Source organism: Argentina anserina, chromosome 5 (assembly GCF_933775445.1).
Source record: "Argentina anserina chromosome 5, drPotAnse1.1, whole genome shotgun sequence".
Classification (NCBI taxonomy): Eukaryota; Viridiplantae; Streptophyta; class Magnoliopsida; order Rosales; family Rosaceae; genus Argentina; species Argentina anserina.
The window spans coordinates 21541228-21554489 of record NC_065876.1 but is presented as its reverse complement, the minus strand read 5'-3'; the positions used below and the strand labels follow the sequence as shown (position 1 = coordinate 21554489).

Genomic DNA, 13262 nt, shown 5'->3' with positions numbered 1-13262 from the left:
AATACATACCTCTTCACAATGTTGTCAACTGAAAAATAAGAAATACCCTCTTATCCCGACTGCAGACGTTCTCCAGCTCTAGTACGGCTAAAAACACACAACTTTACTGGGATCTAAGTAGCATTTGAATAAGCTTTGGTTAATAAGATTTCAAGAATGTAGATGTAGACAACCCAGAAACAAATATATACCTATGTTGTAGGGAAACAAAACCAATTAGCTGTCCTTGATCCTCAAATGGATACCCAGACAAACATAAGCCACCCACCATCCTCTGATCGTGTGATCCATTTATATCCAGAGCATCGACAACAAAATCGCTAGATTCAAGTCAGAATGATGATGCTATTCATTGAAGATTTCAGAATTGATTACCTTTACTAGTCAGGCTTCCATCTCGCGATTCGAGTTTAATGCCGACATATTGAGATTGATTACCTCTTACCCAGAGTTATTGAGGTGGATTGGAAGCTTCAATCAAGAAAGCTATGATCAAGAGCAGAATAATGGTTGGCGTAGTCTGGGTAAACCCATTTCACAGAAGTCGACTTCAGCTACCAAAAAATTAGGTTATTGATTCATGTGGCAACAATTGTAATTTTGTTAAAAAACAGGACTGTTTTCTTACACCATATATTTTATTTTTAATTTTATGTTTAACCTATTAACAAGATTCTTAAGGTGGGTTTATATTGAAAATGATGTTGATTTTTGGGTTTAGAATCAATTACCCCTTGTTCTTAATAATCAATTATTAAGTACGTGCGTGTACCTACTCCCTAATTAGGTATATATGTTTGTTTTGAAATGTGGTGACCAAGCCATTAGTGAAATCAAATATATGTTCTAAATCTCAATTTTTATTGCTCGCATAAGCAAATTATTCGATCAATATACATCCTTAGTTTAGTGTCGAGTCAGTCCCCCAAATTTTTACAAGCTTTATGTTTAGCACTGTAGTTTCCTATTCTTCATTTTTTCCTGTAAAATTGACAACTCGATCATCGAGTCCAGTATTTAAGTTCGGTTCCATCCTTAATTCCCTTCGCCTCTCCTCCGATCCTCTTCGTTTTATGGCCATGCATAAAAAGCATAAAAGCATATATAATCCAACTTTTTCAAAAACAGACAAAATTAACAGGTTAATCTACTATATATCAATGTATGTTATACATCTTACATCCAACGGTTGACAACAGATATTATTTTTTTTGACCTCACTCTTATTGTAAGATGTATAAATGTATACTAAAATTTTCCCAAATTAACAAGTAAAAATGTCGAATTATATATAGTAAAAGTTTCAAACTGAACACATTGAGCTGTTAATAACTATACATATATATTGTTTAACTTCAAAAAGGGGTAAGCCATGCCAGTAAGGCTAGGTCAAATTAAGTTTTTTTTTTGTGCAAAGGTCAAATTAAGTTATCTGAATCGGTCAAACTAATAGCAAAGTTGGTGAAGCACTTGGATATCTGATCCTAATAATAACTCTGTAATGGAGGAGGAGCTCCGTGCCCTATAAACCCTCCGACGTATTTGCACGCATGAAACTTGTCGGCCTCCACCGCACGTGGCAGTCGTCAAGGAGTGATCTGACGAGTCAAGATAGGCGACTAGCAGCCTCTCTGGTGTTTTCGTAGTTCTATTGCCTTCTTAGGGGCAGTGTTGTCACCCTTGCTTCTTATAAATCCAGACCAATCCATAAACCAATGATCACTCCTATCCAGTATTCAAGCCCCAAACAAAAAGGATCGAAGATGAAGAAGATGAGTGTTCTTGTTGTGGTGTTGGTTCTGTGCCTGATGGCCTCTGATGTGGAGCAGAGCTTTGCTCAGATCGACTGCCTCGATGGTTGCACCACTGGCTGTGTTGGTTCATATATAAACAATCGTAAGTCCACTCGCAACCAATCTTTCTAATCATTGTGTTATTCATCATCAAGATATTCAAATCTGGGTTTTGCTATCACTGCCTTCCAATGCTCTGTTCGTTCTTTCTGATTGAGAATGGTTTGATAGCGTATGAATATTCGTTAGCAATTCAGTAAAATTAGTTAGAAAAAATGACTATGTTCTTCTGTGATGAAAGCCTTTTGTAAACTGTACCCAGAAAGTGATTATACCCAGCCTTTTAATGAATGAAGTAAAATTATATATCTTCCGATTATTGATTTGGTTGGTTTTCTTTACATGCGCAGCGAGGCTTCGGTCACGATGTGATCGCAAATGCCAGATTAGATGCGGTCCAGGTAACTTCTTCCCCTTCAGTTCGATATGTTTTTTTTCTAGCCCCATTTTGACATGCACTTGTTAGAGAATGATTTGCTCTATGCTCGATCATTACAATTACAAAGATTGATTATAAGTGCTTTTGCTAGAGATAGACATGTAAGATTTCGAAAAATATAGGTGCTTCTTAGAAATGCATTCGGAAGCCATTGTTGATTAACCCCTAGATGTCTCTTTGCTTCTTCAACAAGGAGCTTATAATTGTAGTCCTTGCAGACTTTCAATTGGTTTGTTTTTCACTCTATAATCTATATTATCATTGATGTGTTACAGATTCTCAAGTTGAGGAGAGTTTGCATTGAGAGGCGAAGGAAACTGCGACCAAACCATCATTCAATAAGCACAAATATAGTACGTAACGTTGGACATTCGAGTCTAGTGCCATAAGAGAGCAAGAGTATAGCTTCACCCTAATCAGACTTTCTATATATGTTTTGTATTGTACGTAGAAGCAAATAAATGTAACTGCATTTTCACTTCTAATTATGTTCTCAATGAAGTTACTAAACAATCACGTACCGATTTTCATTCAGCCCTTATGTGGGACGTAGTCATATTTCGTCTACCCTCCGATATCACTATATTGACACAAGAATGCTTTATGTTTGTCAAGCATAAATGTTAGTTAATTAAAGAGCAGAATCAATGAAACATGCATCGCAATGTCGGCAATGACATGAAACTTCATCAAGGTCATTCTATCAGGCTATGTCTCATCGAAGATTATAAAAGAAAATAAAATTAAAAGGCTCAGGAGGCTAGCCTACTACTTCCTCAAGGTCATCCAATGCGTGATTGGAACATAGTGATGATCGAGTAATCCTATGTTCCACTTAGAATTATCGGTTAATTCACTTAATTGGCCTCGTTGAACTCAAATGAAGAAAAAGAGAATGAGAGAGAACATTCTCAAATTGATATTTTCTGTATATGTGAATACAAGATAGAAACAAATGTATACAAACCAACTACAAGTAAACATCCCACAAAATCACTATACACAAATTTTCCATGATTTAGGCCGGGGATTGTATACAATAACAACTTTTCCAAAGATCTTATGAACATGTGAGGCACAATGTTGCAGCCACATCCTTGTCTGCTAAAGAGAAGGAGGCAGGTACAACCTAGAACTCACTGCATAGTTCAACATCAAAGTCGCCCTTAGCAATGATTCTGTGAGGTTTATATCTCTCCATCTTTGCTAATGATTGATTAGATCCGCTTCACATATTAAATTGTGACGCCAGCCGTGCTGTACATTTAGACGTAATTTGGTATGCTTATCTTAAATTGTGGAGCCTATTGTACAGAGAAGTATTATATAGTGCATAGCTGTCTTAGTTTTTCAAGTCATTTCGTCCTCCAAGTTCTTAAATTCAAGCTTTTGTACGTACGTAGTAGTTCTTTTAGTCTACATCACTACAAGAATTAATTAATTCCTGAAACTATCAACGCCATAAACTCATACCATCCCTTGATTCATTCTCTTCTCCTTCTCTGTATTTCGTGGCCATGCATATAGCCATACGACTATATTTCTTTAATAACAGAACAAACCGGAACATCGATCGATCTGAGGTGTACGTATTCAAACTTAGCACCCACAAGTACGTACTGTTAATATATTGTTAGACTTGAAAGATAAGTAAGGTCATAGCTACATGAGCTGGTTCATTTTATATATTTGATCGAAATTAACAACTCGATTAGCAGTGGCGGAGGAGCTACGTTCCCTATAATCCTCCGACGTATATGCATGTGCATACACCACACATGCAGCCATTTACAGAGTGATCCGTCAAAATAGGCGACTAGAAGTCTGGTTCTTATATAACCAGACCAACCATATATATATGATCCCTAGCTATTCAGTATTAATCACTGCCAAAGATTGAAAGAGTTATAGCTAGATCGAATCGAGGATGGAGAGGATCAGTGTTCTAGTTGTGGCATTGGTTCTGTGCGTGATGGCCTCTAATGTGGAGCAGAGCTTTGCTGAGATCGACTTCTACTGCATGGATGCTTGTTCCACAGGCTGTGTTGGTTCATATGTAAACAACGGTAAGTCCACCCGAAACTGCTCTTTTAAATCTTGGTGATATTCGTTTCATCAGCATCAGGATATTGAAATCTGGGTTTTGCTTTCACCGGTCTGTAGCCTGTAATTAATTAATATGATGAACGTACGTACTGTAAAAGTGTAAACTAAGTTATTATAATTCCCGGCCATCAGTAATACCAGCCCCTCCATGTAATTGCAATGCACTCTTCTCTTCATTCTGATCGAGATGGTGTGGTTGCACTTATCAGTTAAAATGCCAAACCTTTTAGCTAGATAGTGCGTTATTAGATTGATACAATTCAGTGTTACTTAGATCTTGATTTATGCGTTCTAATGGGGTCAAAGAAAATGTAGAGCTTCAGTGCAACTCATAAATAATCCAAGGAACATGACCGGTATATATGAATGGAGTGAATAATCAATCATATATTAAAATTTACATGTTTTCAATTTAGTTATTTTTTTATTGTAAAGGCTAGAGCGGTACCCTTAAACCTCTATTGATGAAACGTCGAATACAAGAGAGGGATATAAAGCTTGAACCCCTGATTACAAATATCTGACATAAGATCAAATATATTTACAAACAAGTACCTAACAAAGCACCAACTAGCAAACAACACTACACTAGCTAGTGACGACTCTATTTGTTTTAAAACAGCGGTGACATAGTTATCTTATCCTAATGACAATTGATTAGTTGGGTAATTTACATGCAGAGAGGCTTATGTCAAGATGTGTTCGCAAGTGCCAGATTAGATGTGGTCCTGGTAATTAACTTCCAATTCTTACTCCTACTATCTTTTCTTTCTCTGTTCTCATATATATATATATATATATATATATATATATTCTAGCCCCATATGAGATTTCTTTGTTAGCTGGAGAATCCAAGCTTCTGTGAATGCTCATTACGTTTTCTGCAAGCGCTTCTGCTAGAGACATGTCCTTAAGCTTCGAGAAATGTATGTATTTGGAAGCATTTGTTGAGTGAGCTCCTACAAATAGACTTTGCATCTTTAAGAAAGATATTTATAGGGATTATATTGCTTCCATATTAGTCTTCCCAATCTTCAAGTCCTTGTTCTTTTACCTAATATATATTTTCGTTGATGCGTACAGATTCTAAAGTTGAGGAAAATTTTCATTGAGAGGCACATAAAATTGGCTAGCAACTGAGCAATCCTGCCAAGCCATGAATTAATAAGCGGCATATAGTATGTAAAAATTGAAGCGAGCCCTAATAACGTCATGACGTGTGACAATTTATGTTCAATCTATATATTGTAATCTGTAGAAGCAAAAATAGCTCCATGTTTTTTGTTCTAATGGTTTTGTAATCGATGGAGTAAGTACCAATTTCTTTCAGTCCTTTTAAAAGAAGAATGAATTATTCAGAGAGAATGCATGACATTGTACGGTACACTCGATCAACTCCGAAGGCATAAATAACCTTATAAGCAAATACATACTAAAGTTGTCCACATTGGGGAAAAAAGATTACTAGTTCCATTACTCCCTATATACCTTACCTTTTGTGAATGCAAGAAAGAAAGAAAAATCACAAAAAAAAGAAAAAGAAGTACGTGCATTCGGTCTAACAACCCTATTTCTATACACTGATCGATCATCCTAGCTTTGATGGTTTTTTTTTTTTTTAGAATGAGCTTCGATGTTATTTGGTATTGCCAAACTCCACGATGTTAGCTCTGGCCGTATTGAAGTCCTAATCAATGATGAGTGCGATTTGTGTTTTTCATTTTCTTGTCATTGGAGAGGAGAATTTTCACGTTACAAAGTGACAAAAAATTAAATTTATTTAATAAATGACTCACATCTAAGTGTACTAACGTTTTTCGTAACTAAAGCTCAACAACTTATAAGAGATTCAATTGATCGCTATTGGCAAAATAATGGGTCAAGAGTCAAATTTGTCAATGTTCACTATCCTATCAATGTCTAAATGACATGAATTTAGAAAAAAAGTCTAGATTTGATTAATATGAAATCTAAAAGTGATCAAGAAAAGAGATTGATCAAAGCTAAATGTGTAATGTATGATGTATAAGTTTGGCGGATCAATCAAATAAATTTAATTAATAAGTGACTCACAGTCAAACCTTTTTAATACCTAAATCCTCATCATCCAGCCTAGGACTAGAGAAATCCAATTTAAAGTACAAGACTTGTATTTCAAGAACGTCAATACGAAATGGGTGTATTTTCATGAGCAACCGGGTACTCTATAATGCAAGTTCACTTCTTTCAATAAAGTTTTGGGAGAGCATAATAAAATCACATAATATATACAAAATGCGTATTCAAATCTCCATAAATAATGACTATTTCAAATATCAAGAACGGTATGACTGTAATTGGCTTTTAACTAAGAAAATTAATAATACTCAAACAAATCTTTGATGTAATTAAATTAAGTAATTTAGCATTTGACAATTAGATTTCGATATCAAGGTGGTTGAGCTAAGCATTTGAGCATAATTTCTTCCGTCAGCAATCACTATTGTTATTTTTTTTGTGAAATATAAACCTGCAAGTTATCTTATATCTGACAAGCCACAACCCACTCCACTTAATTAATTTCTCTTATAAACCCGCAATTGCCAAATGTGGGTGTATGATGTATAAGTTTCGTGGATCAATAATCGAACCAACATGCCGATAGTGCAGTCAAATCTTTTAAATAATCAAACCCTCATCATCCAGCCTAGGACTAGATAAATCCAATTTAAAGTACTAGAATTGTATTTCAAGAACGTTAACACAAAATGGGTCTTTTTTTTATGAGCAGCCGGTACCCTATAAAGCAAATTCATTTCTCTCAATAAAGTTTTAGGAGATCATAAAAAAGTCCATAATTTCTACCAAATGCGTATTTAAATCTACACATCCCGTGATTGGCTTTTGACCAAAAATAAAAAATAACTGGATAATTAAATTTCGACTCAGGGTAATTGAGCATTTGAGCACAATTTCTTCGGTCAGCAAACACCATTATTAATTTTCTTTTTTGTGAAATATAAAGCCGAATCTTTTTTGTATATCTCACAAGTCACAACCCACTCTACTTAATTTTAATTTATACACTTAAAATGGTTTAGAGAGCCAAAAGTGGAAGTGTTCTTCCCTGTAATAAAGTCAAAACTATGTAAAGAATGCAGCAGAAAAGGAGGAAGAAAAGGAAGTAAAAGATAAGGGTGTCACATGGGAGAATCTATTGAATGTAGTTGGGAAAGTGAGACGATGATGATGAAACACTCAGACGAACCAAACCCTGTTGGCCTCGCCAGTCGTCTCTCCAGTCGTCTCAGTCAGAAAACTGTAGCCGCTGCTAGCTGCTGATATATAAATGAGAAGAAAGTCAAATAGCCATTTTGGTCATCATCAACCATGAGAGAGCATGAGTGAGAATAATAAAATCCCACACCAAACGTAATACACAGACACACCACCAAGTATTTAGTATTTTGTTTCTTACACCAAAACCAGACACTGTTTCGTTTTCAAATAATCATAATCATATATATAAAAACAACCCACCACTACCACCACCCACAGAGAGAGAGAGAGAGAGAGAGAGAGAGAGAGCCCAAAACTCCAAAAGAGAAAATCATGTCTTCCTTTCCTTCTTCTGCTTCGTGAACTCAATTTAATGTTGGCTTGGAGTCCGTTCTGTTTGAGAGAGAAAGAGCCCAAAAAGGGGGAGAGAGAGAGAGAGAGAGAGAGAGAGTAGTGTTTGGTGATAATGAAGAAGGTGGTATTCAGCTTTTTCTGACCTGACCTCATTTCTTCTTCTTCTTCTTCTTCTTCTTCTTCCTCTGCTCTGCTTGATCTCTGTTGGTTTTGCAAATCCAAAGAAGAGAACAGAAGAACCCAGAAAGATTTGAACTTTGTTTGTCTCTGCAGAGCTGGTTTTTGAGGTACAGATCCATTCTGTGTTTGTTCTTTTTTAATTGTCTTGTTTTTCATTTTGAGCTGTTGAGTAATATGTTTAGAATTATAGGCTTTCCCACATGGTTTGTTTCTTAAGGAAATTCCCAGGAAAATTAAGGGTTGAAGTATTAGACTTTTTTTTTTTGGATTCTAAGTTGAAATATTAAACTTTGGTACTAAAGCCTTGAGCTTTACCTACTCTTACTGATTTTTTCCTTGCAGATCTTTAGCTTGTTGAAATTAAGCAATGGAGCAGCTTTGACTTTGACCAGCTGAACCTCCAGATTATCTGGGTTTATTTCGGCTCGATCGGTAAGTCAACGTATGATTATCAATTGCTGTAATCCATTGATAATGAAGACATGAACTAATTTTGAAAAAAAAAGAAAAGGCAGAAGAACACTGATTATCATGAACATCAGGTAATTTTGACCCTTTCCATTAGCATGTGGAAATGAGGGTTCTCCAAGTCTAGATTTTGTTTGTGTTAATTGCTCTAAATGAGGGTTTGCAATTTCTTTTCCTACAGTGAACATGGCTTACATTTCTAGTGGTATGTGAACAATTTTTTCGAAACCAATGTTTTTTTAATGGGAGCTATGGACAATTTCTTTTTGCTTTCACAGCTTAGTAGAGTGTAGTTAGCTGATGTTCATGATAATCATATTCAAGAGAGGATTTCTAGATCCAAAAGTTAAATTACTAAAATTAAACTAACGTTTAGCACTTTAGAATCTGCCCTTTTCACTTTCCTTTTTCTTTTCATTTTTTGTGTTGCTTTCCTCTATAATCAGATATCTTTTACTCTGTGAAATATTTTGGGTGGCGAGTCACTTTTCTTTCTTTTGTGGGCAGCTCTTGGTACAACTCAAGTGGAAATTCAGAAGATTTTGAAGGAGATACATATTGTTTTGGTATTCTTGTGCACAAGTAGAATGTCATTCCGTAGCATAGTTCGTGATGTTAGGGATGGCATTGGAAGCCTATCTAGAAGGGGTTTTGAAGTTAGACTGATGGGCCATAATAGAGGAAAATCTCATGGATCATTAAATGATTTGCATGATCAACCTCTTGTCGTTCAGACCAGTCGTTGGGCTAGCCTCCCCCCAGAACTATTGTATGATGTAATTAGGAGGCTGGAGGAGAGTGAGAGCACATGGCCTTCTCGAAAGCACGTTGTTGCATGTGCTTCAGTATGCCGTTCTTGGAGAATGATGTGCAAAGAAATCGTTAGGAGTCCTGAGATCTGTGGGAAGCTTACTTTTCCAGTTTCACTGAAGCAGGTTGGATTCCTTTTACCCATCAAATCGTTATATATCTTGTGTTTGAATGGGATATTCTTCTTTGGACTAGCTTCATACAGCCGTAGATTAAAGTGTAGTGCAGCTGGTCGTCCTATGTTGTTAGATACAATACTTACCAAATTATTTTTGTTTGCATTTTTCAGCCAGGTCCACGGGATGGACTTGTTCAGTGCTTCATCAAACGGGATAAATCTAATCTAACATACCACCTGTATTTATGTCTTAGTCCTGGTAAGTATACATCTGACATTGTTGTTGGCTTCAGTGCTTCACTAGTTTATCCATCTATAATCAGAGTTCCAATTTAGTCTCCCTCCTCTGTCACTCTCTCCCTCTCTCTCTCTCTCTCTCACTCTCTCTCTCTCTCTATTGTACTTGTCATTGTGTGCATTCCGTCTAAAATTCATATAATTGCATGATGTTTTCTTTTTAATCAAGTAATGCATTCAGTTTGGTCATAGATTAGTAAGTTTAGGATAATTGGGACACTAAGTTTAGCCACAGAATGCAGATAGTACCATGTTTTAGGTTGTGTATTTCACATCATGATGTGGGAGGGTCTGCAGCGATCTGGTAGATACAGTGAAGACTTTGGGAATTTTAGACAAATCTACAATTGTGGTTATCTGGTCGAATCTTCATTAATCAAATTATTGAACCTTCATAATGGAAAAGATTTTGACACACATACTCACTGAGTATTGGCTTTTTAATTATCTCATTTAGTCTGAAAGCCTGTATAAACCACCATATAGTCACCCAGTTATAAATCATAGTATGAAAATTAAAGCCCCAATTCGAGTGAGAAGAGCTAGAAAAACTAATGCATTTGCATTTGAGTTACAACATAAGTCATCTAATCAATCTTTTGAAAGTACCCAAATCCTGGTATTATGCATGGTAAAGACTTTGTGATGCTTCCTATGGATACCATTCCATGTATATGTCTGATGCATCTTTGTGACTTTTTTATTTAGGTCAATGCTTAAGTTCTCTTCCTGTATATTTGGATCACAAAATGGTCGAGATATTTTTTTTAGGACTGCAAATAATAAATTGATATATTGCTGTTTCTGTTTGAGTAGCCTTTTGGGTTGAGATAGTATTGCATGTGATTTAGTTATATGTAGCGCCTGGGCCTGCCAGTTTGTATAATCCTTAGCACGAGAAGCTTTAGTAGGTGCCTCATAGTCCGTTTTTGATTGCTATTGAGCTTTCCTGCTACATAATATAAAAATACATTTCATTAAATTTGTGACGTCACAACAACTTCATTGGCCAGAAAAAAGTTAACGGTACTTGCAACAACATATTAGTGTGAAATGGCTTTTGAGGTTACTTTTGAGTATTGTGAAGTGTTGCAAGTATTTCAATCTGTTTAAGACAACAAGGTTTATATCCCTTGGTGAAACTTCCCTTTCATGGAAAAGTGACTTTTGGCATGAGATTTTCCATTTCTAGCTTTGACAGCCTGCATCATAGCAATAAGTAAAGCAATAAAAGAAAAATCAGTCCTTAACTGCATGAGACTTGCCATTTCTAGCTTTGACAGCCTGCATCATAGCAGGATTATAAATAAGTCAAGCTTGCTGCCCACGTGCTTTTTCATGTCTAATGTAAACTTTTCCATATGAATGTCCTATAAATCATATATGCTTTTCATGTCTGAGAATACAGTGGCATAACTGCATATACTTAAGTTCACCATTTTTGAATCAGAAATTGCCTATGTCAATTAATGAAGACAACATATATATTGTTTTCCCTGTCCTATATGTTTCTTTGAAATTTACCTTTGAATTCTATACATAATTGATGTGTTTGTCCTGTCTGCCCAATTCTGCAGCTTTGCTTGTTGAAAATGGAAAGTTCCTTCTTTCTGCAAAGAGGACTCGACGAACTACTTGTACAGAATATGTTATTTCTATGGATGCTGACAACATTTCAAGATCGAGCAACACTTACATTGGAAAGCTAAGGTGAGAACATGAGCTATAAGACTGAAAAACCTCAAGTTTCACCTGTAAAAAAAATGAAACAACAACAAGAAGTTTCTCAGACCAGCAGTTTGGTTTGATAGCAGCTCCCTAGAATTGCCTGTTAGTTTTGTTTTTTATCTGTACATACTTGTTTATGGATACAATTAAAATATCTCTTGTAACGTTGCTTACTGAAGATCACTATTGATGTTCTTCATTTGATGGAAGCTATTGTAGCAGATCAGGTGAATGAATTAGTCAAACCTTTTTAAGTGCAAACAAAATTTCCTATTCAGACCACAAATTTCTTCACTTTCTGTTTATATCGCCTATCCTTGTGTCATGTGTTGAGTAGATTGAACATGAAGCACAAATAGTGTCATCAATGCTAAAGTAGGTATAACTATGACCGGATACACTAACAATGATAGTTAAGTTTATGTCTTGATTTACTGGGATCTATTTTTATAATATTTTCTGTATGCGGAAGCTTTTGAAATTTTGATATCAAGTAATCATTTGTTTGTTTCATGTTCCAGATCAAACTTTCTTGGCACAAAATTCATTGTATATGATACACAGCCTGCATGCACTTCTGAGCATGTAACACCAGCAGGAAGGACGAGCCGTAGGTTTACTTCCAAAAAGGTCTCACCTAAAGTCCCAACTGGCAGCTACAACATTGCCCAAATAGCCTATGAACTAAATGTGTTGGGCACTCGTGGCCCGCGAAGGATGCATTGCGTGATGCATTCTATCCCGGTCTCATCTCTTGATGTGGGAGGTAGTGTCCCTGGCCAACCGGAACTCCTTTCCCGCTCCCTAGAAAATTCATTCCGAAGCATCTCTTTTTCAAAGTCTCTCGATCACTCAGTGGAGTTCAGTAGTGCACGGTTTTCTGAAATTGTTGGGCGGCAGGATGATGGGGAGGATAGCAAGACAAGACCACTGGTTTTAAAAAACAAACCCCCACGATGGCATGAACAATTACAGTGCTGGTGCCTAAACTTCCGAGGCCGGGTAACTGTTGCCTCTGTTAAGAACTTTCAGTTGATTGCTGCAATTCAGCCTGCACCAATTGTTGGCGGTGCACCCACTTCATCTCAGCCAGCTCCACCTGATCTGGATAAGATAATTTTACAGTTTGGCAAAGTTGGGAAAGATATGTTCACCATGGATTATCGTTATCCATTATCTGCTTTTCAGGCATTTGCAATCTGCCTAAGTAGCTTTGACACCAAATTGGCTTGTGAATAGAGAAAATATCAGGCGGATAGGTGGTAAGCAGACTAATGACTATGATTCTGTTCACAGTATCCTTTTCCTGTTATCTGTGTACCTTGTCTTTCAAGTTTTCTTAGAATAGGAAATTGTTCGTTCTGTTGTAAAACTCAACTGCTACCTGGATAACAGGTTATAACACGGCTTTGATACCAAATCTTAAGAGTCGATACCCATGACCTTCTTCTGTCAATCGATTCAGTTAATGTCCATCTGCATTTGTATGTTCATTCTTGTACAGTTAGTTATGATTTCATTTTCACACCCCAATTCGCCTATTAATTGATGGTAGTGAGACCATCTGATGCTGGTGGATGTCACTGTCATGTTGATGACCTTGGTTGTGATGGGAAAGTGGGTAATGCACTTCTTCATTGCAAAATTGAAT

At 36.3% G+C, this 13262-nt stretch overlaps 2 protein-coding genes and 1 long non-coding RNA gene across 3 annotated transcripts; all 3 read left to right on the top strand.

The window, feature by feature from the left end:
* Positions 1-1715: 1715 nt before the first annotated feature.
* LOC126793397 (uncharacterized) lies at positions 1716-2826 on the top strand. Its single transcript, XM_050519907.1, has 3 exons — positions 1716-1896; positions 2204-2248; positions 2568-2826. The coding sequence occupies exons 1-3, from the start codon at positions 1716-1718 to the stop codon at positions 2594-2596; spliced, it is 255 nt and encodes an 84-aa protein (XP_050375864.1). The 3' UTR covers positions 2597-2826.
* A 1294-nt stretch (positions 2827-4120) lies between these two features.
* LOC126793398 (uncharacterized) lies at positions 4121-5609 on the top strand. Its single transcript, XR_007672058.1, has 3 exons — positions 4121-4358; positions 5079-5129; positions 5482-5609. It is a non-coding gene; the product is annotated as an uncharacterized LOC126793398 (long non-coding RNA).
* Positions 5610-7949: 2340 nt separating this feature from the next.
* On the top strand, positions 7950-13094 carry LOC126793396 (tubby-like F-box protein 8). The gene is made up of 6 exons (XM_050519906.1): positions 7950-8297; positions 8533-8622; positions 9166-9593; positions 9758-9845; positions 11461-11593; positions 12133-13094. Exons 3-6 carry the CDS (start codon positions 9246-9248, stop codon positions 12848-12850), a joined length of 1287 nt encoding a protein of 428 aa, XP_050375863.1. The 5' UTR covers positions 7950-8297; positions 8533-8622; positions 9166-9245; the 3' UTR covers positions 12851-13094.
* Positions 13095-13262: the final 168 nt, after the last annotated feature.